The sequence below is a fragment of the Dicentrarchus labrax genome, unplaced genomic scaffold, assembly GCF_905237075.1.
Source record: "Dicentrarchus labrax unplaced genomic scaffold, dlabrax2021, whole genome shotgun sequence".
Lineage (NCBI taxonomy): Eukaryota > Metazoa > Chordata > Actinopteri > Moronidae > Dicentrarchus > Dicentrarchus labrax.
In genome coordinates, this window is record NW_026136894.1 from 52,085 (window position 1) to 76,282 (window position 24,198).

Here is a 24,198-nt window from a genome sequence, read left to right on the forward strand (position 1 = left end):
CGTGAGAACAAACATGCTGAATTCAAATTAAATGCAGGAGGAGTATGGGAAGGTGGAGGAAAACTGCTGGAAAGAAGACAGTAATGAAGCAGCAAAGATACAGGGCTGAGCAACCAATTCTGTCTTACCTGGATGATGGAAACGAATAGAAATACTACTACTAAACAGGTTACTATGGTAACGCTAAAATACGGACACTCTCATAATAATAGACGGTGAATGAACAATGTTATGAGTCTGTGTTTAATTCGGCATATATTTAATCCACCAGCCGGCACTTATTTTAGTGAGAAATAATGATTATTAAAATGATCCGCCTCTTATTGCCGCAGTCACCTCCCACTGACAACAGAGACTGTAGCGAGTTGAGGCGACAGAATCGTCTTAACTTTTTCTTTGTGGATTATTATATTGCAGCCGCATTGACAGTCAGACTGTGGACATATGATACACTTCAGCTCGTGTTTCTAGACTTCCGTGTTGTTACGGACACGTAAGGAATAGTTAAAATGTCATATTTCTTAAAGGGAGTTTGGTGCAGTACATTCCCTGAAAGTAAAGAACACAAAACAAATAACAAATATTTTTATATACAGTAGAGCAGCAAACTGAGATTACATTTTTTGATGAAAGGGCAGCTTTATTGGTCATGATTAAAATAAAAATAAAAAAAGTATGACATCCTCTACATTCTGGAGTCTCGACTCCTCCTCTCCTCTCTGTCTCTCCTCGCCGCCTCCTCTCTTTATCTTTTTCCTCTCTTTACTTTATAGACACTGTTTCTAGTTGTATCTCACTCTCACTTTTGTCCTGCACAAAGTCTCTCTCTTTTCATGACTGGTGGTTCCGTTCATCCTCTCACTGAAGTTGTACACGCTGTCATCCGTAGTGACAGACAGGAGGAGGAGGCGGGTCCCTTGCGTAATGTGCGGGGCCTTGCGCAACTTGCGTAGTGTGCGTACAGGGCCGACCGGCGCTGACTGATCTGATTGGTTGAAGGTCGCCCCTGACAGACAGTGATAGACAGATGGTTCATACAATCACCTGCCAAGTGCCTGGCCTTTTACAAAAAGCTCCCCATATGGGTCTGTGTAACAAACTAGTGATGGGAATTCCGGCTCTTTTTAGAGAACCGGCTCCTTTGGCTCGGCTCACTAAAAAGAGCCGGCTCTTTCGGCTCCCAAGTGGCTCCTCATATTTTTTTTTGCTTAAATTAATTTATTACCAAATTATGTGTAAAATTAATATCTAATGTAAATACATGCATTATATTAAATGTTTAGTATTTATATGGATTAATTAATATACTCAACATGGAACAGAGTGCTACAAAAATAAATCATAAAACACAAAAACAAAGACCCATCTTAATTAGACAAAAAGCTGCTTGATATGAAATGTTTAACTTTGCACAATCTACACTCTGCCTTTGAACTATCACATTAAAATGTGTCCAAACTTTACTACGTTTCCTGTCACTCATTTTCCTCGCCCTTTCCAGTGTTTAGTCTCTGTCTATGTAGCGCCAAGGTCTCTCGCTCTCACATCTCCCTCCCACCGGTTCACGTGCTCACTGTGCCGTGTGTGTCTGTAACCCCTCCCTCCCCCTCCTGCTCAGTGTAGATACACAGATGCCGCCACACATCTTGACCAATCACGTGGCTTTAACCCAATCAGGAGCCGGCTCCCGTCGTTCACTTCAAAGAGCCAGCTCTTAGAGCCGGATCGTTCGCGACCGACCCATCACTATAACAAACAGAGCACGGTCAGATTACTTCCCACTCTTTCCTCAGATATAATACGTAAGTATTATTACAAATGAGGAAGAAACTATTCTAAAACCATTACAGTATGATTATTTTACCCCATCTATATTGCACCATGAGCCTCAGACGTCAGGTTCTGGTGGGTGGGTTGACTCACTTTTGTGTTTACGTGTGGTGTCAAACATTATCTTCTTTTTTTTTCACTCAGGTGTATTTTAGTCCTGTGGTCGCACAGTTCCAACTAAACTTCCTGTCCTCTTCCTCGTCATTCAGTGCGTCATAAGCGTCGTTGCTGCAGATATAATGCAAACAAATCCTGTTAAATCTGCTGTCTCTGTCTGTTCACCTTTACTCTAAAACTCAAATCAGCTCATATTAGTTCTTAAACTGCAAGTACTACCCCTGTGCACAGTGAGACATGCTAAAAACTATGTATAATATTAATATAGGATGTGATTATTAACAGGATGTATGTTTTAGATAGAGAGGAAGTGTGTGTTGTGGTTTTGGGTGGTGTGTGAGTTCATCGTCATGCCAACAACCCAGATACAGATCTCAACTGGTACGATGAAGATTCCTCGTGTCTGAGGTTCTCATTTTGACCTGATGTTCAACTCTGACTGAAGGAGGTGTCATTAGTCAGTGCCGGAGACTCCCTCCACATTATCTGTGGAGCTAAAAACTGACGAGCTGATTCAACAGATGTAAAAAAGATCAATTATAGGGAAGTAACACTCATAACAGGAAGTAAATGCTGTATCTGTCTTAAAGAAGCATTCGTTCAGAGACTTTGACAGTTGAGGGCGTGAGAACAAGAGATAACGAGAAGCAAGATGGTTCAATTCAAATGGATTAAAATGTCTTTATTTGTGATACTGGTGCTTCTGTTTACAGGTAAGGATACACATCCACATAGACAAACTAAGACTAATAGTATTTAAGTAACTAAGATTAATTTAAGTGAGATGGCCATGGATTCTTGTTTAAGGGACATATGCTATTGTTTGTTGTATTTAATATCATCTGCATGCATAACAATGAACATTAATGTCATACTCTTCGTACAGTTAATTTTGTAGAATTATCTCTCATCTTCAACAGCAGTAACTGGACAAAACTCCTCCTTCACTGTCAGAGTTGGAGATGAAGTCACTTTGCCTTGTGAAAATGTGATTAAAAATCAGGACAAATGTGACAGTACCTCTTGGATTGGCAGTCAGCCATCTGGGGGAACAGCAAGAGAGCTGGTTACTCTTGGGAAGATTAGTCAAACTGGGATTTCCAAAGATATATCAGACAGACTGAGTGTTACAGCGAACTGTTCTCTGGTTATAAAGAAGGTCACAGACAAGGATGTTGGTCGTTACAGCTGCAGACAGTTTATATCAGAACAACAACAAGGTCCAGACTCTCTGGTTTATCTGTCTGTTATTAACAGTGAGTATTTACATCATAATGTTTTCAGCTCAAACTGTCTTGTTAGACCAAAATACTGAAACATTACAATAATTATGATTATAGTGATGAAGTTCATTTTATTCTTGTTGTCTTTCTCTCACAATATCTCCATCTTCACCAGTTGAGAAACAACAGTACAATGATACAGTCATCTTGCTCTGCGCTGTGTTGACATATGGACGCTGTGGACACACAGTGAAGTGGCTGTATGATGAAAAAGATAAGAATGTGTTGGACACATTAGATACTGTCTGTTCATCAAAGGTGACATTAACAACTCATCTCAATCAGAAGTCAAACTATTATGAGTTATTTAAGTGTAACGTGACAGATAATAAGAGAGGACAAACGCTGCTGTGTGATGTCGGTTCCCAGTCCTCATGTGAGAGAACAGGTACAGTTTAAAATTGAATTATTTTATTTCATTTTGTCTCATCAGATGGTAACATGAGGTATTTTGTCACAATTTGTTGTGTTTTATTTCACATCATATTCAACAAAATCAAAAGGAAGCAAAGGGAATAATAAGACTGCAGAGGATGACACTTCAACACAAGGTAGTGACTTAACATCTCTCTCTCTCTCTCTCTCTCTCTCTCTCTCTCTCTCTCTCTCTCTCTCACACACACACACACACACACACACACACACACACACACACACACTGTCCTTATGGTGTCTAAAATATGAATGATTTGGGTGAAAAAATAAGCAGTTGTGTTTCATAAAGATTTTGAAGATTTTTGTCAACTTAAGGTTTTACGTTTGTGTCTTTATGTTATGTTTTTTTTTTTATGTCTTTATGTTTTTATTCTCCTTCCAGACTGGTGGCGGTTCATCATTGTGGCTGTGGGTTTAGCCACACTTTTAATAATCTGTGTGGCTGTCATCAGATGGAAGAAAACCAAAGGTGAGATCAACCGTGAAAAGACATTTGGATTAACCCTGGATTTTCACAGTGGAAACTAAAGTCGACTCTCTTTGTCTTTTTAGGTGACAGAACACAGATGGATGAAAACAAAGTGAGTTGTAAACCTCAATAATCAAATGTTTATTATATTGCATTGACACTGCTCAGTTGCAGCTGGCCAGGGTAAAAAATGTTGAAAATATTTCAGATTCAGAATGTATTTAGGGAAAAAACGAACAGGGGAAGAACAATGGAAAACTATGACTATGACTATGACTATGACTGTGACTGTGACTGTGTTTTCACAGGGACTGAGCTTAAACCCTGCAGCGACTCCAGAAACCAGCCAGCAAATGGTGAGATCACACACTACGCCCAATACAAATTCAATTTTTTTTCAAACTTCCTTGTGCAACAGAGAAAAAGAGAAGTTAATCATGCAACTACACTAGAATGCCCGCAGTCAGTAACACATGTTGTGTTCTCTGTGCAGCTGGATCCTGAAGATGGTGTTTCTTACGCCTCCATCAGCTATAGGACGACCAACAGTAAAGCCCGGGTAAGCTCTCTGATTGGTTGGCAGTGAAGAAACAAGACTAAGATTCAGCAACCATGTCAGTGCCTCTTTGAGGCTGCACAGAGGTGGTTTTTGAGTTAAATGCGTCATGCAGCATGCTAACCACATCCACGATGCTAACATTCTCACCACTGATAACGCTAGTATCTGATAGTGCTGATGCTAATCTTAGCCACAGTATCTCAGCATCTTAGCACTAAACACAAAATACAGCTAAGGATGATGGTAATGTAGTTTTACAAGTATTTGGTCTTGGTATTGGAGAAACTGATATTTTGAACAGAATTTGGCACAAAAAGTTAAAGGGCCATGGCAAAAAATCATGGGGGGGGGGGGACTGAAATTGCACACATAATGTTAATTCATCTTATAATTGTTAAGACTTTTCACTTTTCAAAACCACAAATGTTCACCTCATGGTGGCACTAGAGGAAAAGACAGGGAATCTCTATATTCTTTACAGGACCAATCTGTAGGATTTAGTGGTGAAGTTGCAGATTGCAACAAACTGAATACCACTCACCTTCCATGCATGTAGGAGAAAGTATGGTGGCCACAAATCTATCTAGAGCCAGTGTTTGGTTTGTCTAGAACAGGCGAAACACTGTTTGGGTGTTTTGAGCTCATACATTTCGGTTATGGTGTGTTTCTATATGTTTTGTTGTATTTCATTGCATCATTTGTTGTGTTCGTTTGTTTTTCAGTGTCGGGGTGCTGCTTTGCTCTGCTTTACCGTTGTGTTGGATTACAATGTGCTGAATTATGTTGTGTCATGTCCTGTTGTATAATTTATGTGTTGTGCTGTTTCTCTTTTATTTTAAAGGTTTGCGATAAAGGTGATGATGAAGCAGTGACCTACGCCACCGTGAAAGATGCTTCCTCCCCTTCTACTGAAGCCTCTGCTGAAGCCTCTGCTGATCCCAGCAACCTCTACGCCACCGTCAACAAACCAAACAAATAAGAGACCACAGTATAGTTACAGCTCATATCATCACACCTATTTAAGTTTGTTTTTTCACTCATACTGTGTTGTATTATAAGATTGTACATGCAGTCAAAATCCTACAGTGTTTAAAATATATTTATGTTTTTGAGCATAACTTGGCTTGGCAGGTTGTTACAATGATAATATTGTAGTTTTGCATTTCAGTTTTCACATGAACATGTTAAAAAAAATTTCTGTTACAATTATTTTTATGATCATTTTTAGGACTGGGCTTTTCTGTCCAGAAGGGGGTGTAGTAGGTTTACAAGTAGCAAGTAGAAAGTAAGAACCTGACATTCATACCACTTATCTCTTGTAAACTTTATTGAGCTCTGTGATGGGTTTTGTCACTTTTATTTTGTGAAACACTTTTAAAAATAAACTCAAAACTCAACTTTTGCATCAGTTTTCTGCCCTAAATACTAAACTACAGTCATCCAACTTATACTGCATTTTTGTATGTGTGTTGTCTCCCTTCTGTATCTTTTGTTGCTATCATTGTTGTATTTTGTATGCATTTTAGTTTATTTAAATATTTTTGGTCTCGTCCCATAAAAAACTTTATATACATATGTTCATAGTTTTTTATATTTACTTTGTATATACTTTGTCTGTATCATGTAATGGTAAGGTGTTTAATTTGAACTAAAAATAAAGATGAGATGAAGTGGCTTTGTGCACACCTTATTTATCACCCATGAGAGTTGTGTTAATCAACCAAATGGAAATAAGTGATCTACTTCCTGTGACTGGGTCTCACTTCCTCATTTTGACGCTCTTTTTTCGTCTGTTGCTGTACAAACCAGTCAATGCTGAGGTGCAGAAGGTGACCTTAACTTCACAGCAGGAAAAAGAGAAAGTGAGGGAAAGAGATAGAGAAGCATGATGGCTGAATTCGGATGGATTAAAATATCTTTTTTACTGACACCAGTGCTTCAGATTACAGGTACAGACACAAACTTGTAACATACTTTTGCAAAAGTGTTTTTTTTAACAGTGATATTTGTAGAGATAAAAGTAAAAGATGGACACTCCAATGGGTGCCTTTTTTTCTTACGTTGTCTATCTGTTCCTGTGAGCCTTGACTCATTTTGATGCTTTTCTGATCGTCATTAGAGGGTAAAACCTCCAGAGCTCTGCTACTGTTGTTAACCACATTCTCACTGAAAAACTTCCCACTCTTACGACAAAGCTACAATGAGGAATCAGTGAGTCACAGACTAACTGTATTTAAAGAAATCATTCAAAATCCAGCACATTTCAGAAGCATTACATTAAGAGATCATTATAAACACAAAGTACTCGTGGCAGTGGAGAGGAGAGAAAGTGCATTGTGGTTTCAGCGGTTAATGGGTGGAAAGAGCCACCTGCAACTCCAACCACCTCTGACTTCCTATGTATTTAATCTTACACATGCGTACATACTGTATATTTGAGCACCAGCTTGTTGTAGAAATGTTAACTAGGTTTTTGGCTCATGATATACAGTAACTGCAAACATTTTTTAAGAGATGAGAAGCTGATACTATGCTCTGTCAACATCAGTTCAAAAATCAATAAATTACAGGAGAGGTAAAAACCCTGACATCACCATGAACAGGGGACACTTAATTGAGAACAGGAAGTAGATAATATGAAACACTAATAGTCATGGTAGAAGTAGTAGTAGAGACTCTAGACTGAAGATCATGAGAACAAGAGACAGAAAAGAAGAGAGGGCAGTTGTAGTTTGCCGTATGTTGTAACATACATATAGCAACAGAAACATTGCAAAACTTTATTTTAGTAATGCAACTAATTCAGCTCAGCCAAGGCTGCTGTTTGTTTTTATTATAGTGATTTTAACAGAGTCGTGTACGGATGACACATTTTGAAGCATCTGTCGTACCTAAAATCCTCCTCACATTAACAGTGAACATAATTTACTTTATTTCTCTCTTATCTTCTCAGCAGCAGTAACTGGACAAAGTTCAGACTCGTTGATTGTCAGAGCTGGAGATGACGTCACTTTGCCTTGTGAAAATGTGATAAATGATCACCATAGCTGTGTCAGTACAACATGGATCTTCAGTGGTTCCAGAAACACAGTAACACTGTTTGAAAATGGGCAGATTCACAAAGATGCCATGGCTAAATCAGACAGACTGAGTGTTACAGCGAACTGTTTTCTGGTTATAAAGAAGGTCACAGTCGAGGATGTTGGTCGTTACGTCTGCAGGCAGTTTATATCAGGACAACAACAAGATCCAGACTCTCTGGTTGATTTGTCTGTTATTACCAGTGAGTATTTACATCATAATGTTTTCAGCTCAAACTGTCTTGTATGAACAAAGTACTCATGCATTGGACTTAATTAATAATAATTAGGATAGTAGTGGTAAAGTTAAGGTTAATCTTTCTCTCACAATATCTCCATCTTCACCAGTGACTGAACATAAAGACTCTGATAAGGTGACATTAAGCTGCTCTCTGTCGACATATGGACCATGTACATACACAGTGAAGTGGCTGAATGAGGATAAAGATGTGGATAATGATAACCAAGACTTGAAGACATCACAGCGCACCTGCTTTGCCAATGTGACCTTTGGCACTGCAAAGAATTACAAGTTAGCGAAGTGTAATGTGAAAGATAGTTACACTGGAGAGGAACTGCAGTTTACCTTCAGCCGTCTGTCCGCAGGTGAGAAAACAAAGTGTGAGCTGTGTAAAATCATTTCATATGATATCACTGATATGAAAAATAAACTGCATTGCTTTTAAATTATACCCTTCTTTCTTATTTAGTTACTGTAGATGGACAACAAGAGGTCTTTTATAAACAGTTTGCCATTGTCATTTTATTTATCCAAGTAAGGACTCAAATGTAGCAACAACCATAAGAACAGTGGGAAAAAATACAGAATGATAGAGCAAGAAACTCACAAGGTAATGATTATGAATCTCTCTGTGTTTTGGATGTCAAAAGTCACAGGGAGGAAGCAGTGGGAGCAGTTTTTGTAATTTGATTTAGTAAGAAATATAGTAAATTACTGTTTCATAAGTTTATGAAAAGCACGAACATTTTTTGTATAAAAAAGATTTTGGAAAAAACTGGAGACAAAAGTTTTTATATATTTTTTTCTATCCCAGATTGGTGGTGGTACATCCTTGTTGCTGTGGGTCTAGCAGCACTCTTGATAATTGTTGTTGCGGCTGTGAGTTGGAGATATAAAGGTGACAATACTAATATATTCTATGGATAAGATTTTTTGATAAACCAGCATTTTCACTGTAGAAGCTAAAGTCGAGTCTTACTGTTGTCTTTTCAGCAAACAAAACACAGATGGATGACAACATTGTGAGTTAAAATCAACTGGCTTATAGAATATTTATACCATTACAGAGCAAACTGGTGTCTGTGTAGTTCGTTTTCACTGTGTAACTGTGGTCCAATACAGCTGAAGCTGAATATTAGGAGCAGGAAAAGATATTAGCAGAATTTGTGTTTATTGGAATCACATTACCTAGAACCACCTTTAAGTACACCTATAATGCAGTCATATACAACCAGAACCATACCTTCTGAGTGTAAGTTTCGGCCTACAAAATACCATCAGAGTTCACAGTATTTATTTATTTATTATTTGATTGCATTTTGTCAAGAGAATATATATTTATCTGCTGGACTGCAGTAGAGTTGAAGTGTTTTGAGAATCAACACAACATGTATTACCTGGGACAATGAAACACATACGGATACTGTGTAATACATGCATCTGTTTGCCCAGGCATTGACTTCAGATCCTGCAGTGACTCAGACCGCTCCAAAAACCAGTCAAGCCGCAGTGAGAGTACACACTACACTCACTACACTCACTGAAATCTGTCTTTGTTCCCCAAAATATAACTTCATGAAATAGACTCTCACCTGCCTCTAAGAAAGAAAAAAGGGGAAGGAAAAGTGTGACTCAACTACACCAGAATTACCAACCTACAACTGAAATAAATCATCAAAATGATTACACAAATTTGTGTTTTGTGACATGTTGAAGTTAGGACCACATTTTAGCTTTGTTGAGGGCAATCACACAGTTTTAAACAGAAAATCCACTTTGAAATCTGGGACCAAGCGGCAGTATTTGACGAGATGGGAGAGAGTTACAACCTTGAATCAAAACCAGGAGAAGGCTCAAAGCCAAATACATGTGATAAACAAGAGTTTTCACAACATTTTGAGACAGACACAAGACACATAACAGGACCTCCTGGCTAATGTAAAAGAAGATAAAATATTGACTGTGATAGACTAGAATAAAGGTTTGAGAGTGAGTCCACATGTTACTGAGTATAGTCATGATGTTGTTTTCATTGCGTAGGCTGATCCTGAAGATGGTGTTTCCTATGCCTCCATCAGCTTCACCAAGAAGACCAACAGTAAAGCCCGGGTAAGATGTCATAGTAGTGTTGGTAGTGAATGAAGAAAAAAATATATAAATGTTACTTTTAAATCCCTTATAATCTTGTGATTGGGGTGATATGTTTGCCTTGTTGTGTTACACTGAGTTGCCATGCATTGCACTGTTTTTTTTTTTAAATCAAGGTAATTTTATTTATCATTATACAACATAAGGTTGTACAATGAAACTAAAGCTCATAGTCCCTTCATGCTACACATGTAGAACATAACACATAATTGAATTTATCTCAGAATTGGTTAAGATGTAAAATAAATCAAATAAAACTACATATACAGTAATTTATATACATATACACCCATAACTATGCAGAATAATAATTCTGCAGTGCATTTTTTGAATTTGCATCAGAGGAAATTTGAAACAGCAGCAACAATATAGTGATGATAATAGTGTATCATCTTCCAGTCCATCCACTTTGACTGCGTTTGGACACCGAGCATTATCGATGTAAACACAGAGTCCGCGTCCTCCTCTCTTGTCCTGAGCTCTGCACATGTTGTACTGTGTCACTTATGTCCTATAGGTTCTGGGTGGTGATGAGGCAGTGACCTACAGCACTGTGAGGGCGCCCTCCTCGTCTGCTGGAGCCTCCGCTGACCCCAACAGCCTCTATGCTACCATCAACTAACCTAGACATAGAGTTATTATTTTACATGAATTCTTCATCGTAAAATCATGTCAATGTTTATTGAAAAAGTGACTATGGATTGACTGTGTTGATTCTTGTGGAGAAATTGTCGATGAAATCCAAATGTTAGACAGTATTTTATGTTTAATCCTCATTTTGTGTAATTCATTGCTATTTTCTTGTATTATAATGTTGAAATTTTGTTTTTAGCACAACCAGGTGTTCCCCTTTCTTTCCCTTGTTGCTGTAAAAAGCTTTTTGTCCAGAAGGGGAAGATTTAAGTTAAGGTACTACAATTTAAAAGTAATAGCCCAACATGCATATGGCTGATTGCAACATAAATATGATACATTTCGCTTAGTGAACTTTCTGTCATTATTGTATTTTTATCTTTTTAAAGCATGTTTCAGTTTATTACAACTACAATATTTAACATACATACATACATACATATATATGTATAGATGTATAGATGTATATATATATATATATATATATGTATATACATCTATCATGAGACAAGTTTAGAAATTACTTGTCACATGAGTCAAGGTGTAATAATAATAATGTCTGCCAAACACACACGCATTTGTACTATCATAACTTGGTTGTATGTTAGACAAATGCTGCATGCTTAAAAAAGAAGAAAACAATCAGAGTGAAACCATCGGAGCTACATGCTCAGGATAAATATGTTAAATAATTTATTGTCTATCAGCAAACACAGATTGAGTGACTCCAAAACTTTAAGGACAAAATAAATTTCCACATGAGTCAGAGCATCATGTGATAAATTGTTAACTGTTCCAGATCAACCTCCAGAGCTCTGACGGTGTTGTACCCACATGCACATCAACATATTTACAACTCATTTCTCAGATAGAATTTTAAGCTGCAATGAGGAACCAAAAATGCTAAAACTACGTAAATAGCAACATATTGTTTCATGAATGTGTGACGTGAAACATCACTACGCATTTTTTACCTCAACTTCCTCTCGTCTGTCTCGTCTTTTTAGGATGTCATAAACAACATTCCTACAAATTATAATACAAAATCAATCAATGAGTATGAAATGAGTGAAAACTATCAACAACCCAGATTCAGATCTGAGTACTATGAAGATTTCTCATGTGAGATAAGTTTTTTTTTTTTTTCTTTCTAAGATTCAAGTCATTGTGAAGAAGTGACCTGTTACTCATAACAGGAAGTGAATCTTTCTTAAAGAAGCATTAGCTCAGAAACTTTGACAGTTAAGAGCGTAAGAACAAGAGATAGAGACATAGAAGCAAGATGGTTCAATTCAAATGGATCAAAAAGTCTTTATTTGTGATACTGGCTCTGTTTACAGGTAAGGATATATATATATATATATATATATACACACAGATGACTAAGAGAAACAAGACAAAACATTACTAATTGGAAGCCTATTTAACTAACTTTAAATAAAACATGTCAGCAGTTTGTTTTGGACATAGTTTGTTGAGTTGATTGTTGTATTTAATATCATCTGCATGTATAACTATGAACACAAATGTCATGTTGTTTTCACAGTTATTTTTTATATTATTTTTTCATCTTCAACAGCAGTAACTGGACAAAACTCATTCACTGTCAGAGTTGGAGATGAAGTCACTTTGCCTTGTGAAAATGTGATTAAAAATCAGGACAAATGTGACAGTACCTCTTGGATTGCCACTAAGTCTTCTTGGGGAACAGCAAGAGAGCTGGTTACTCTTGGGAAGATTAGTCAAACTGGGATTTCCAAAGATAAATCAGACAGACTGAGTGTTACAGAGAACTGTTTTCTGGTTATAAAGAAGGTCACAGTCGAGGATGTTGGTCGTTACACCTGCAGACAGTATTTATATCATAATGTTTTCAGCTCAAACTCTTGTTAGAACAAAATACTGAAACATTACAATAATTATGATTATAGTGATGAAGTTCATTTTACTCTTGTTGTCTTTCTCTCACAATATCTCCATCTTCACCAGTGACTGAACATCAGACGAATGAGAGAGTCATTTGGTTCTGCGCTGTGTTGACATATGAAGGCTGTGGACACTCAGTGAAGTGGCTGTATGATGACGATGATGATAAGATTGACACTGAGATATCACAGTATACCTGTGCATCCAGTGTGGCATTTACAATTCCTCATCTCAAGCAGAAGTCAAACTATTATGAGTTATGTAAGTGTAACATGACGGATGATAAGAGAGGACAAACGCTGCTGTGTTATGTTGGTCCCCAGTCCTCATGTGAGAAAACAGGTACAGTTTAAAATTAGTACAGTTGGTTTTATTTCAATAATTTCAGTTTTTAAAATGTAATTATTCTTTCTCATTAAGTCTCTTCAGATAGTAAACATGAGGTACTGTTTCACCATTTGTTGCGTTTTGTCTTGTCATATCAACAGGAAGCATCTTAGTGGAGACTGAAGAGGAACAACAAGGTAGTGTGTCTCTCTCTCTCTTTCTCTCTCTCCCCTCTCTCTCTCACTCTCTCTCTCTCACTCTCTCTCACTGTCTCTCTCACTGTCTCTCTCTATAGTATAGACGTATAACTATCAGACCAACACATGGCTGTAGGTGGAGATATTATCTTATCTACACATTGGAGTCTCAAACCTTGTTGTTGCTCACTTATTTATCTACACAAATTCACACAAAGAATTCTGCACATGGTTGCACATTTTTTTAATTATCCTTACTGTGACTGTTGGTATTTTTAATCTCTTGTACATAGGGATTGGATTGAATTTGGTAGAAAAAAAAAAAAGAAAAGAAAAGAAGCATTTTCAAAACTGCAGCTCAACTGCAAAGGAGAAAATAAAGTGGCCATGAAAAAGATGTTTCAATGTTTTTATTCTCGTTTCAGACTGGTGGAGGTTCCTCATTGTGTCTGTGGGTTTAGCAGCACTCCTAACAATTGTTGTAGCGGTCAACATATGGACAAAAACTAAAGGTGAGAACATTCACAGATGAAACAAGTCGTGTGGATAAACCTGGATTTTCACAGTGGAAACTAAACACAGCTCTCCTTTGTCTTTTCAGGGAACAGAACACAGATGGATGAACACATTGTGAGTTTTAAACCTTAATAATCAAATGTTTACACAGTCTGGAATTTTCAAGAAACAGTTTGGTAGGTCTTCACAATCACTAAATGTGGTTTCAGAATAAACTCACTGTATTAAATTCATAGTTGGTTGCTGCAAAGCTCAGTGAAAACACAAAGGTATGAATCTCTTGAAAAAATCCATATCAGACGTATAATTGAATTGAATATTTGGGAGGAAATAGATATTTGAACTTACTGACGTACTTATGTTTTAGAATAGAATACATGTCATTCATCCAAATGAAAAAATCCCATCCTGTCCCTTCAGGTCTCCCTCCAAAGACACTGCCCTAACACAAATGTGGAGCTAGAAATGTAGGTTGGGGGGTACCCGGTTGGCTCAGTTATTAGAACTGGTTACCCATGTACAGAGTTGCTTCAGCGGCCCGGGTTCGGGTCCGACCTGCGGCCCTTTGCTGCATGTCGTCCCCTCTCTCTCTGCCCCCTTTCCTGTCTATCTTCGGCTGTCACTATCTAATTAAGGCAGGAGAAGGCCAAGAAAATGTATGTTGTGCCCACATGCACATCAACATATTTACAACTCATTTCTCAGATAGAATTTTAATGACAGGGCTGGTGTTAGGACTGGACCCAGGAGCAGACACCCAGACAGTATGGAAGGTTTAAAGGGGGTTTTATTCCACGCACACACACACACACACACAGGGGGGGATGAGGGGCGGCCACAGCAGGAACGGGTGGGTGAGATGGCGGAAGAGACCGGAGACACAGGAGAGCGGACACAGGAAGCCAAACTGCACAAGGGACCCTGGGGCACGGGAGAGAAACGGTTAGACAAGGGGACACGCACAGGGAAAACACAAGAGAGCTTGAAGTTGCCTAACTCAATACTGAGAGGAGCCACGAGAGTTACCACCACATAGGCTGAAACAATCTGGCGATGAATGGGAGGAAGACCGGGGTTCTTGAAGACTGAGGCATGATGAATGATTGAGAGCAGGTGAGACAGCAGGCAGCAGGTGAGGAGAATGGAGGCCGCACCCTCAGACACACAGGGAAGGGGGAGGAGCAAAGGGAGCAGGAGGGGGAGCAGAGCTATGACAGTACCCCCCCTCAACGGACGCCTCCTGGCGGCCTACCGGGCTTGTCAGGATGGGATCGGTAGAAGTCCGAAAGAAGGGAGGAATCCAGGATGAAGTGCCGGGGGAACCCAAGAACGCTCCTCCGGCCCGTACCCTTCCCAGTCCACCAGGTACTGGAAACCCCGGCCCCGCCGTCGGACGTCCAGGATCTGGCGAACTGTGTAGGCTGGGTGGTCGTCAATGAGCCGGGGGGCGGAGGGGGTCGGCCGGAGGGCACAGAGGGCTGGAGGAGACAGGCTTCAGGAGAGATACGTGAAACACAGGATGCACATGTAGTGACGGAGGGAGTTTTAACCTCACCGCCACAGGATTGATGATTTTGTCCACTTCAAAAGGTCCAATAAATCGTGGAGCCAGCTTTCGAGACTCTACCTGCAATGGCAGGTCTCGAGAAGACAGCCATACCTTCTGACCAGGTGTGTAATCGGGGGCAGGGAGTCGGTGGCGGTCCGCCAGGCGTTGGTTTCTAGCCGCTGTCCGTAGCAGGGCTGCACGAGCCTCAGTCCAAATCCGGCGACAGCGGCGCAGGTGGTCCTGTACTGACGGGACCGCCACCTCCCCTTCCTGAGATGGGAACAATGGAGGTTGAAAACCATAAGCTGCCATGAATGGGGACATACCTGTGGCAGCGCAGGTGAGGGAGTTGTGAGCATATTCGATCCACGGAAGAAATGTGCACCAGGAGACCGGATGTCGGGCGGCGACGCAGCGCAAGGCAGCCTCCAGTTGCTGGTTAGCCCGTTCTGTCTGGCCGTTGGATTGTGGGTGGTAACCTGAGGATAGACTGACAGAAGCGCCCAAGGCCTGGCAGAAGGCTCGCCAAACCTGGGAGGCGAATTGTGGACCACGGTCTGAAACTAGGTCTTGAGGGATTCCATGTAGGCGGAACACATGGGTGACCAGGAGTTTGGCAGTCTCTAGGGACGAGGGGAGCTTGGGCAGAGGCACGAAATGGACAGACTTAGAAAAACGGTCAACAATAGTGAGAATGGTGTCATTACCTTCAGAGGTAGGCAGTCCAGTAACAAAGTCCAGGGCGATATGGGACCAGGGGCGACTTGGAACGGGCAAGGGGTGTAATTGTCCAGCTGGCAGCTGGTGGGAGGATTTCCCGCGGGCACAGACAGAACAGGCGGCTACAAAGGCTCTCGTGTCTCTCGCCATGGATGGCCACCAAAACTTCCGCCGTAGGAAATCCAGTGTTCGCTGGTAACCAGGATGGCAAGAGATCCTGGAAGAGTGAGCCCACTGGAGGACCTGGGACCTGGTTGAGTCTGGAACAAAGAGTCGGTTAGGGGGCCGTTACCTGGGTCGGGTTGTGAGCGTTGTGCTTGCTTCACCAGAGCCTCTATCCGCCAGTTCACTGCAGCCACCACACAAGAAGCCGGGAGGATGGTCTCTGGTTCAGTCCCCGGCGTCTCGGGGTCGGCTTGGCGTGATAGGGCATCTGGCTTGGCATTGCGGGACCCAGGTCGGTAGGTGAGGGTGAAAACAAAACGGTCAAGGAACAAAGCCCACCGGGCCTGACGGGAGTTGAGCCTCTTGGCTGAGCGGAGGTACGCCAGGTTCTTGTGGTCCGTCCACACGATGAACGGGAGAGCAGCGCCCTCCAACCAATGCCTCCACTCCTGAAGGGCTACCACCACCGCCAGCAGCTCTCTGTTCCCAACGTCATAGTTCCTCTCCGCTGGGGACAGGCGTCTGGAGAGGAAGGCACAGGGGTGCAGCTTCTGGTCCTTGGGGGATCGCTGGGAGAGTACTGCCCCAATGCCAGTGTCAGAGGCATCCACCTCCACCACGAACTCGAGGGAGGGGTCAGGATGCCGCAGCACAGGGGCAGAAGTAAACAGTTCCTTCAGGGCTAGAAAGGCTGTTTCTGCTTCAGGGGACCAAGCGAACGGTGCTTTCACCGAGGTGAGCTTAGTCAGGGGGCTGCTACCTTACTATAATTCCTAATAAAGCGGCGGTAAAAGTTAGCAAACCCCAAGAAGCGCTGCAACTGTTTGCGAGTGGTGGGTCTCGGCCAATCAGCCACGGCCTGAATCTTGGCTGGGTCAGCCTTAACCTGCCCCCCGCTCAATAATAAACCCCCAGAAAAGACACGGATGTCACATTGAACTCGCATTTCTCGGCTTTCACGTAAAGCTTGTTCTCCAGGAGTCTCTGGAGTACCTGCCGGACATGCTGAACATGTTCCTCCTGGGACTGCGAAAAGATGAGTATGTCATCTAAATAGACGAACAGGAACCTGTTCAGCATGTCTCTCAGCACATCATTGACCATGGCCTGGAACACAGCTGGCGCATTGGTCAATCCAAAGGGCATCACCAAATATTCGAAGTGGCCTAAAGGGGTGTTAAAGGCAGTCTTCCACTCATCTCCCTCTCTGATCCTGACTAGGTGGTATGCGTTCCGGAGGTCTAATTTTGAGAACACTTTAGCCTTATGAAGGGGTTCAAATGCCGGGTCAATGAGAGGGAGAGGGTACTTATTCTTAATGGTGATGTCATTAAGCCCTCGATAATCAATGCAAGGGCGGAGGGACTGGTCTTTCTTTGTTACAAAAAAGAAACCTGCCCCTACCGGAGACGAAGAGGGTCGAATAAGCCCTGCCGCTAGTGAGTCACCTATATATTTCTCCATGGCTTCGCGCTCAGGTCTGGAAAGGTTATACAGGCGACTAGACGGCAGAGTGGAACCAGGGAGCAGCTCTATAGCGCAATCATATGGCCTATGAGGAGGTAATGAGACGGCACGATGTTTACTAAAAACCTCCCCTAGGTTGTGGTATTCTACAGGGACGGCAGATAGATCAGGGGGCTCGGGAGGTTTGGGAACAGTGGGATGTGTTACACTAGCGGACTGGAGACAATGTGAATGACAGTGAGCACTCCAGCTAATGAGTGAGCCAGTAGACCAGTCGAATTGGGGATTGTGGAGTTTTAGCCAGGGGTAACCTAATACAACAGGAGTGTTGGGTGATGAAATAACCAGTAAGCTAATCTCCTCACGGTGATTACCAGAAAGGATAAGTGTGAGGGGAACGGTTTGCCGAGTAATGTTGGCTAAATGTTTCCCGTCTAAGGCGTTAACGGGTTGGTTGTCAGGGAGTTTGATAGTGGGAATGTTTGCCTGAAGCACGAATGCCGAGTCAATGAAACTCTCCTCGGCACCTGAGTCGACTAGTGCTGTGAGGGGAATGGAATTTAACTGCCAGTGAAGGGACGCTTTTAATTGCAAGCGACTAAGAGGGGCAGAGGAGGAAGCGGGGACTTGGCTCACAGGAGCAACACCATTCTCCGTTTCTTTCTTTGGCAGCTGGGGGCAGGCAGCCAAGAAGTGACCGTGCTGGCCACAATAAATGCATAACCCGGACCTCATCCGGCGTTGGCGTTCTGCCTGAGTGAGGCGGGTGCGACCCAATTGCATAGGCTCTTCTACGGGCTCGGGGGGTACCTGGCTCGAGGGGCGTTTGCATGGGGCTGCTAACTGGGGATCTACTGAGATGGTGGCTCTGGGTAAGGCATGGAAAGGAGAGGCTTGTGAGCGCCCCCACTTCTCACGCCGTCTCTCACGAAGACGATTGTCAAGCCTAATCGCTAGTGAGATTAGCTCGTCAAGGCTAGCAGCGCTATCCCTAGCCGCTAACTCGTCCTTCATAACCTCCGACAGCCCATGCACGAAAACAGTCTGCAACGCCTCTTCATCCCAACCACTCTCTGCCGCTAAAACTCTAAACTCGACTGAGAACTCAGCTACTGAACCAGAGCCCTGACGAAGATTCAGTAAGCGTTTAGCTGCCTCTCTGCCTCGCACTGGATGATCAAAAACTTTTCTTAATTCATCAGAAAATCGCTGGAAGGTTTCACAAATAGGGAGTGCTTCTCCCACAGGGCGGTTGCCCACTGAGCTGCTTTCCCTGACAATAAGCTAATCACAAAAGCCACTCGGGCGCTATTAGAACTGTAGGTCAACGGCTGTTGTTGGAAAACTAGTGAGCACTGAAGCAGAAACCGCCCACAAGCCCCCAAATCCCCAGCATACCGTTCAGGTGTAGGAACGTGTGGTTCCCGGGGCGGGGGGGGAGGAGAGGCTGCATGCGGCATGGCTGGGGAGGCAGAGGGAGTAGCTGCTTCAGTGGCGGTGGTAGGAGCTGTGGGAGGAGTGGAGACCTGATCGAGCTTGGATCCAAGGGCGGCCACACTACAGCGAAGGTCTTGGATGGCTGCCACGATCCCGTCGAGGACCTTCTCGTGTTGGCCCACTCGTTGTCCCTGGTAGGCCAGTGCGCTTCGGACGGAGTCTGGGTCCGCTGGGTCCATGCTGGCCAGATTGTTCTGACAGGGCTGGTGTTAGGACTGGACCCAGGAGCAGACACCCAGACAGTATGGAAGGTTTAAAGGGGGTTTTATTCCACGCACACACACACACACAGGGGGGATGAGGGGCGGCCACAGCAGGAACGGGTGGGTGAGATGGCGGAAGAGACCGGAGACACAGGAGAGCGGACACAGGAAGCCAAACTGCACAAGGGACCCTGGGGCACGGGAGAGAAACGGTTAGACAAGGGGACACGCACAGGGAAAACACAAGAGAGCTTGAAGTTGCCTAACTCAATACTGAGAGGAGCCACGAGAGTTACCACCACATAGGCTGAAACAATCTGGCGATGAATGGGAGGAAGACCGGGGTTCTTGAAGACTGAGGCATGATGAATGATTGAGAGCAGGTGAGACAGCAGGCAGCAGGTGAGGAGAATGGAGGCCGCACCCTCAGACACACAGGGAAGGGGGGAGGAGCAAAGGGAGCAGGAGGGGAGCAGAGCCATGACATTTAAGCTGCAATGAGGAACCAAAAATGCTAAAACTACATAAATAGCAACATACACACAGTCGAGGATGTTGGTCGTTACACCTGCAGACAGTTTATATCAGGAAAACAACAAGGTCCAGACTCTGTGGTTTATCTGTCTGTTATTACCAGTGAGTATTTACATCATAATGTTTTCAGCTCAAACTCTTGTTAGAACAAAATACTGAAACATTACAATAATTATGATTATAGTGATGAAGTTCATTTTACTCTTGTTGTCTTTCTCTTACAATATCTCCATCTTCACCAGTGACTGAACATCAGACGAATGAGAGAGTCATTTGGTTCTGCGCTGTGTTGACATATGAAGGCTGTGGACACACAGTGAAGTGGCTGTATGATGACGATGATGATAAGATTGACACTGAGATATCACAGTATACCTGTGCATCCAGTGTGGCATTTACAATTCCTCATCTCAAGCAGAAGTCAAACTATTATGAGTTATTTAAGTGTAACGTGACAGATGCTAAGAGAGGACAAACGCTGCTGTGTGATGTCGGTCCCCAGTCCTCATGTGAGGACACCTACACCTCCATCAGCTAGAAGACCCACTGTAAAGCCCAGGTAAGCTGTCTGTCATAACAGTGTTGGTAGTCAATATATATATAAAAAAATGAATGTATGAAAGATATCATCCTCTGTTTTACCCTTAAATCTGGTCTCTGTTAAATGGTGAGCTATGTTTGTTGTGTTGTATGTGATGATCTTTGTGTTTTATTACGTTTTATGATGTTGCGGTGTGCTGTGTTTATGTAGTGTTGTTATTTTGTGCTTTTAAAGGTTATATATATGTATATATATATATATATATATATATATATATATATATATATATACTAGATTTAAAACATTAGTAGGAGCAAACAACAATTTGTTGTTACTATGTAAAGATATATTGGAGTTATCCTCAGTAGGGTGTGATGTCACACTCCCTTCGCCTGTGTTGCTATGGCATCCGGTTTGTTTACATAGCAATATTAAGCGTTATATTAGATGCTCCTCTGCATTGTGTTATCTTTCATCATGTTGCCTCACTGTGTGTCACTCATGTCTGGTACTGTGTCACTTGTGTCCTATAGGTGCTGGGTGGTGGTGAAGCGGTGACCTCCAACACTGTGAAAGCATCCTCCTCTTCTGCTTGAGCCTCTGCTGATCACAGCAACCTTTATGCTACCATCAACTAACCAAAATCTAACATTATATAGTTACATTTAATATCATTGCATTCATTTTATAGTTATACTTCATAACTAAAAGCTTTCTGCTGTGAAAACAAAGTTGTTTTTGTAAGAATGGATTGAATTTAACTATTCACTAACTTTGCTTTATTGATACTGTATTGTGAATAAAATGTCGACGTAATCTAAATGTTGGACAATATTTAATCTCTTTAACTCACTGTTATTTTCTAGTATTATAATCTTGCAGTTTGTTTTTAACATGTGTTCACCCTTCTGTAAACGCTTTTTGTCCAGAAGGGGTACATGTAAGTTATTACCACTATGTAAACGTGATAGCCCATCATTCAATGAACTTGGAGTCAGGCACCTTATTGTACTATGATGTATGTACTGTTGGGTGGTAGTTCAAGGATTAATGATTCAGACAAGGTAAAGAAGAAAAAGAAAAAGAATCACAATAGAGGCTTATTTATTTACAGATATACCGTATACATGTACTGGATATGTAAACTATGTTAAAGCTACAGAATAATTTGAAAATGCTAAAAGTTGTGTGTCTTCCACACTATGTGTATGTATGATACTAAACTGTTCCAGCAAAATGGATCACAAAACTGTGCAAGCTTGTGATACATCTATATAAATAGGCAGCTGATCAAGTACCAGCGACCTTCTGAACAGCTGTTGGTACAACCAGGAAATGCCAAACCAAGACTAAATAAGGAAACAGCGGAGCAGGGCGGGCACACGTTTAAACGAGTGGGTTGCACTAGGACTGCACCATTAGGGTAAAACCTCCAGACCTCTGCTGCTGCTGCTGTTGTGATCACATGCATGTGAAAACACTCCTCCCTTATTTCTCAGAAAAGAATACTAAGCAGCAATGAGGAACCAACTATTCTAAAACCACTAAAATGTCATCGGTTGCACCACCATTTTACACCTCACAAAGGAGTCTGTTTGTCTGTTTGTTGTTAAAACATCAACATTAATTAATTCCTTAGCTGTATTTTAGGGCCATAGACTCAAAATTGCATTTCCAATTCAACTTCCTGTCCTCCTACTCAGCTTTTCAGGATGTCCATTGTCACAAGTGTAAAGCAAAAGCAATGAGCATAGATCCAACAAACTAATAAAAGATGCATTATAAGGAAGTAACACGCTACTAATAACAGGAAGTAAATGCTATATCTGTCTATAAGAAGCATTAGGTCAGAAACTTTGACAGTTAAGAGCGTGAGAACAAGAGAGAGAGAGAGAGAAGCAAGATGGTTCCGTTCAGATGGATTAAAATGTCTTTGTTTGTGATACTGGTTCTGTTTACAGGTAAGGATATATATACACAGATGGCTAAAAGAAACATTAACAAACATTACTAATTGTAGGCCTAGTGAAGCAACTAACTCAACTAATTAATTTATGTTTGAGACAGCTGTGTGTGCTGTGTGTTTTGAACATCCTACGTTGAGTGGACTCTTGTATAAGGCACATTTGCTATTGTTTATGTATTTAATATTATCTTCATATGTAACTATGAACACAAATGTCATATTCTTTGACAGTAACTTTTTTATAATTATCTTTCATCTTCAACAGCAGTAACTGGACAAAACTCTTCCTTCACTGTCAGAGTTGGAGATGAAGTCACTTTGCCTTGTGAAAATGTGATTAAAAATCAGAACAAATGTGACAGTACCACTTGGATTATCTGGGGGTCATCTGGGGGAACAGCAAGAGAGCTGGTTACTCTTGGGAAGATTAGTCAAACTGGGATTTCCAAAGATATATCAGACAGACTGAATGTTACAGAGAACTGTTCTCTGGTTATAAAGAAGGTCACAGACAAGGATGTTGGTCGTTACACCTGCAGACAGTTTATATCAGGACAACAACAAGGTCCAGACTCTCAGGTTGATCTGTCTGTTATTAACAGTGAGTATTTACATCATAATGTTTTCAGCTCAAACTGTCTTGTTAGAACAAAATACTGAAATATTACAATAATTATGATTATAGTGATGAAGTTCATTTTACTCTTGTTGTCTTTCTCTCACAATATCTCCATCTTCACCAGTTGAGAAACAACAGTACAATGATACAGTCATCTTGATCTGCGCTGTGTTGACATATGGACGCTGTGGACACACAGTGAAGTGGCTGTATGATGAAAAAGATAAGAATGTGTTGGACACATTAGATACTGTCTGTTCATCAAAGGTGACATTTACAACTCATCTCAATCAGAAGTCAAACTATTATGAGTTATTTAAGTGTAACGTGACAGATGCTAAGAGAGGACAAACGCTGCTGTGTGATGTCGGTCCCCAGTCCTCATGTGAGAAAACAGGTACAGTTTAAAATTTTATTATTTTATTTCATTTTGTCTCATCAGATGGTAACATGAGGTATTTTGTCACAATTTGTTGTTTTATTTCATATCATATTCAACAAAATCAAAAGGAAGCAAAGGGAATAATAAGACTGCAGAGGATGACACTTCAACACAAGGTAGTGACTTAACATCTCTCTCTCTCTCTCTCTCTCTCTCTCTCTCTCCCTCCTGCTCTCTCTCCTCTCTCTCTCATCTGTTTCTCTCTCTCTCTCCTCTGTTCGTCTCTCTCTCTAACCCTCCCTCTCTCTCTCTCTCTCTCCTGTTTCTCTCTTCTCCTTCTCTCTCTCTCTCTCTCCTCTGTTCCTCTCTCTCTCTCTCCTCTGTCTCTCTCGCTCTCTCCTCTGTCTCTCTCGCTGTCTCTCTCTCCTCTGTTTCTCACCCCCCCCCCTCTCACTCTTTCTCTCTATCTCCCTCCTGCTCTCTCTCTCATCTGTTCCTCTCTCTCTCTCTCTCTCTCTCCTCGTTCTGAGGCGCCGGCATGGCGTCCAGCAGCGGATTCTCCAGGCTGACTCGGAAGCACGGCATTAAAACCGGAGCCGGCTCTCCGTGCAGGGTGGAGGAGGTAGCACTGACTAGTTTGATTATCACTTCAGAGTCCGTGTGTCGATGATTTCGAGTACATCCTCTTTGCGACATCATCCACTGTGAAATGATTCGGATGTGGCTAAGAGGGACATTTGATTAAGGCCTGTCCGAGCCGCGGTGCCCCGGCAGCCGCCCCCGCGGTGGCCGGT

The 24,198-nt window shown here is 41.8% G+C and overlaps 2 protein-coding genes and 1 long non-coding RNA gene across 8 annotated transcripts; 2 read left to right on the forward strand and 1 right to left on the reverse strand.

Moving 5' to 3' along the window:
* Positions 1-1,809: 1,809 nt before the first annotated feature.
* On the forward strand, positions 1,810-24,163 carry LOC127360611 (uncharacterized). Of its 6 annotated transcripts, none has more exons than XM_051395044.1 (9): positions 2,303-2,660; positions 2,868-3,203; positions 3,346-3,618; positions 3,734-3,781; positions 4,048-4,134; positions 4,218-4,246; positions 4,443-4,490; positions 4,628-4,693; positions 5,535-6,368. In XM_051395044.1, exons 1-9 carry the CDS (start codon positions 2,600-2,602, stop codon positions 5,670-5,672), a joined length of 1,086 nt encoding a protein of 361 aa, XP_051251004.1. In that variant the 5' UTR covers positions 2,303-2,599; the 3' UTR covers positions 5,673-6,368. The 6 variants fall into 6 exon arrangements, with proteins under 6 accessions (XP_051251007.1, XP_051251006.1, XP_051251004.1 ...); XM_051395045.1 differs by having other exon boundaries at positions 2,871-3,203; XM_051395046.1 differs by lacking the exons at positions 3,346-3,618; positions 3,734-3,781; positions 4,048-4,134; ... (2 more) ...; positions 4,628-4,693; positions 5,535-6,368 and adding exons at positions 22,908-23,004; positions 23,147-23,419; positions 23,533-24,163 and having other exon boundaries at positions 1,813-2,660; positions 2,868-3,106.
* Positions 6,478-21,259, forward strand: LOC127360612 (uncharacterized). The gene is made up of 15 exons (XM_051395050.1): positions 6,478-6,642; positions 7,647-7,976; positions 8,122-8,379; positions 8,829-8,912; positions 9,008-9,036; positions 9,467-9,523; positions 10,055-10,123; positions 10,680-11,071; positions 11,951-12,135; positions 12,785-13,063; positions 13,210-13,245; positions 13,671-13,757; positions 13,847-13,875; positions 20,139-20,455; positions 20,971-21,259. The coding sequence occupies exons 1-8, from the start codon at positions 6,579-6,581 to the stop codon at positions 10,782-10,784; spliced, it is 996 nt and encodes a 331-aa protein (XP_051251010.1). The 5' UTR covers positions 6,478-6,578; the 3' UTR covers positions 10,785-11,071; positions 11,951-12,135; positions 12,785-13,063; positions 13,210-13,245; positions 13,671-13,757; positions 13,847-13,875; positions 20,139-20,455; positions 20,971-21,259.
* Positions 19,405-19,803, reverse strand: LOC127360613 (uncharacterized). Its single transcript, XR_007883837.1, has 2 exons — positions 19,659-19,803; positions 19,405-19,553 (listed from the first exon to the last, which is right to left on the reverse strand). It is a non-coding gene; the product is annotated as an uncharacterized LOC127360613 (long non-coding RNA).
* Positions 24,164-24,198: the final 35 nt, after the last annotated feature.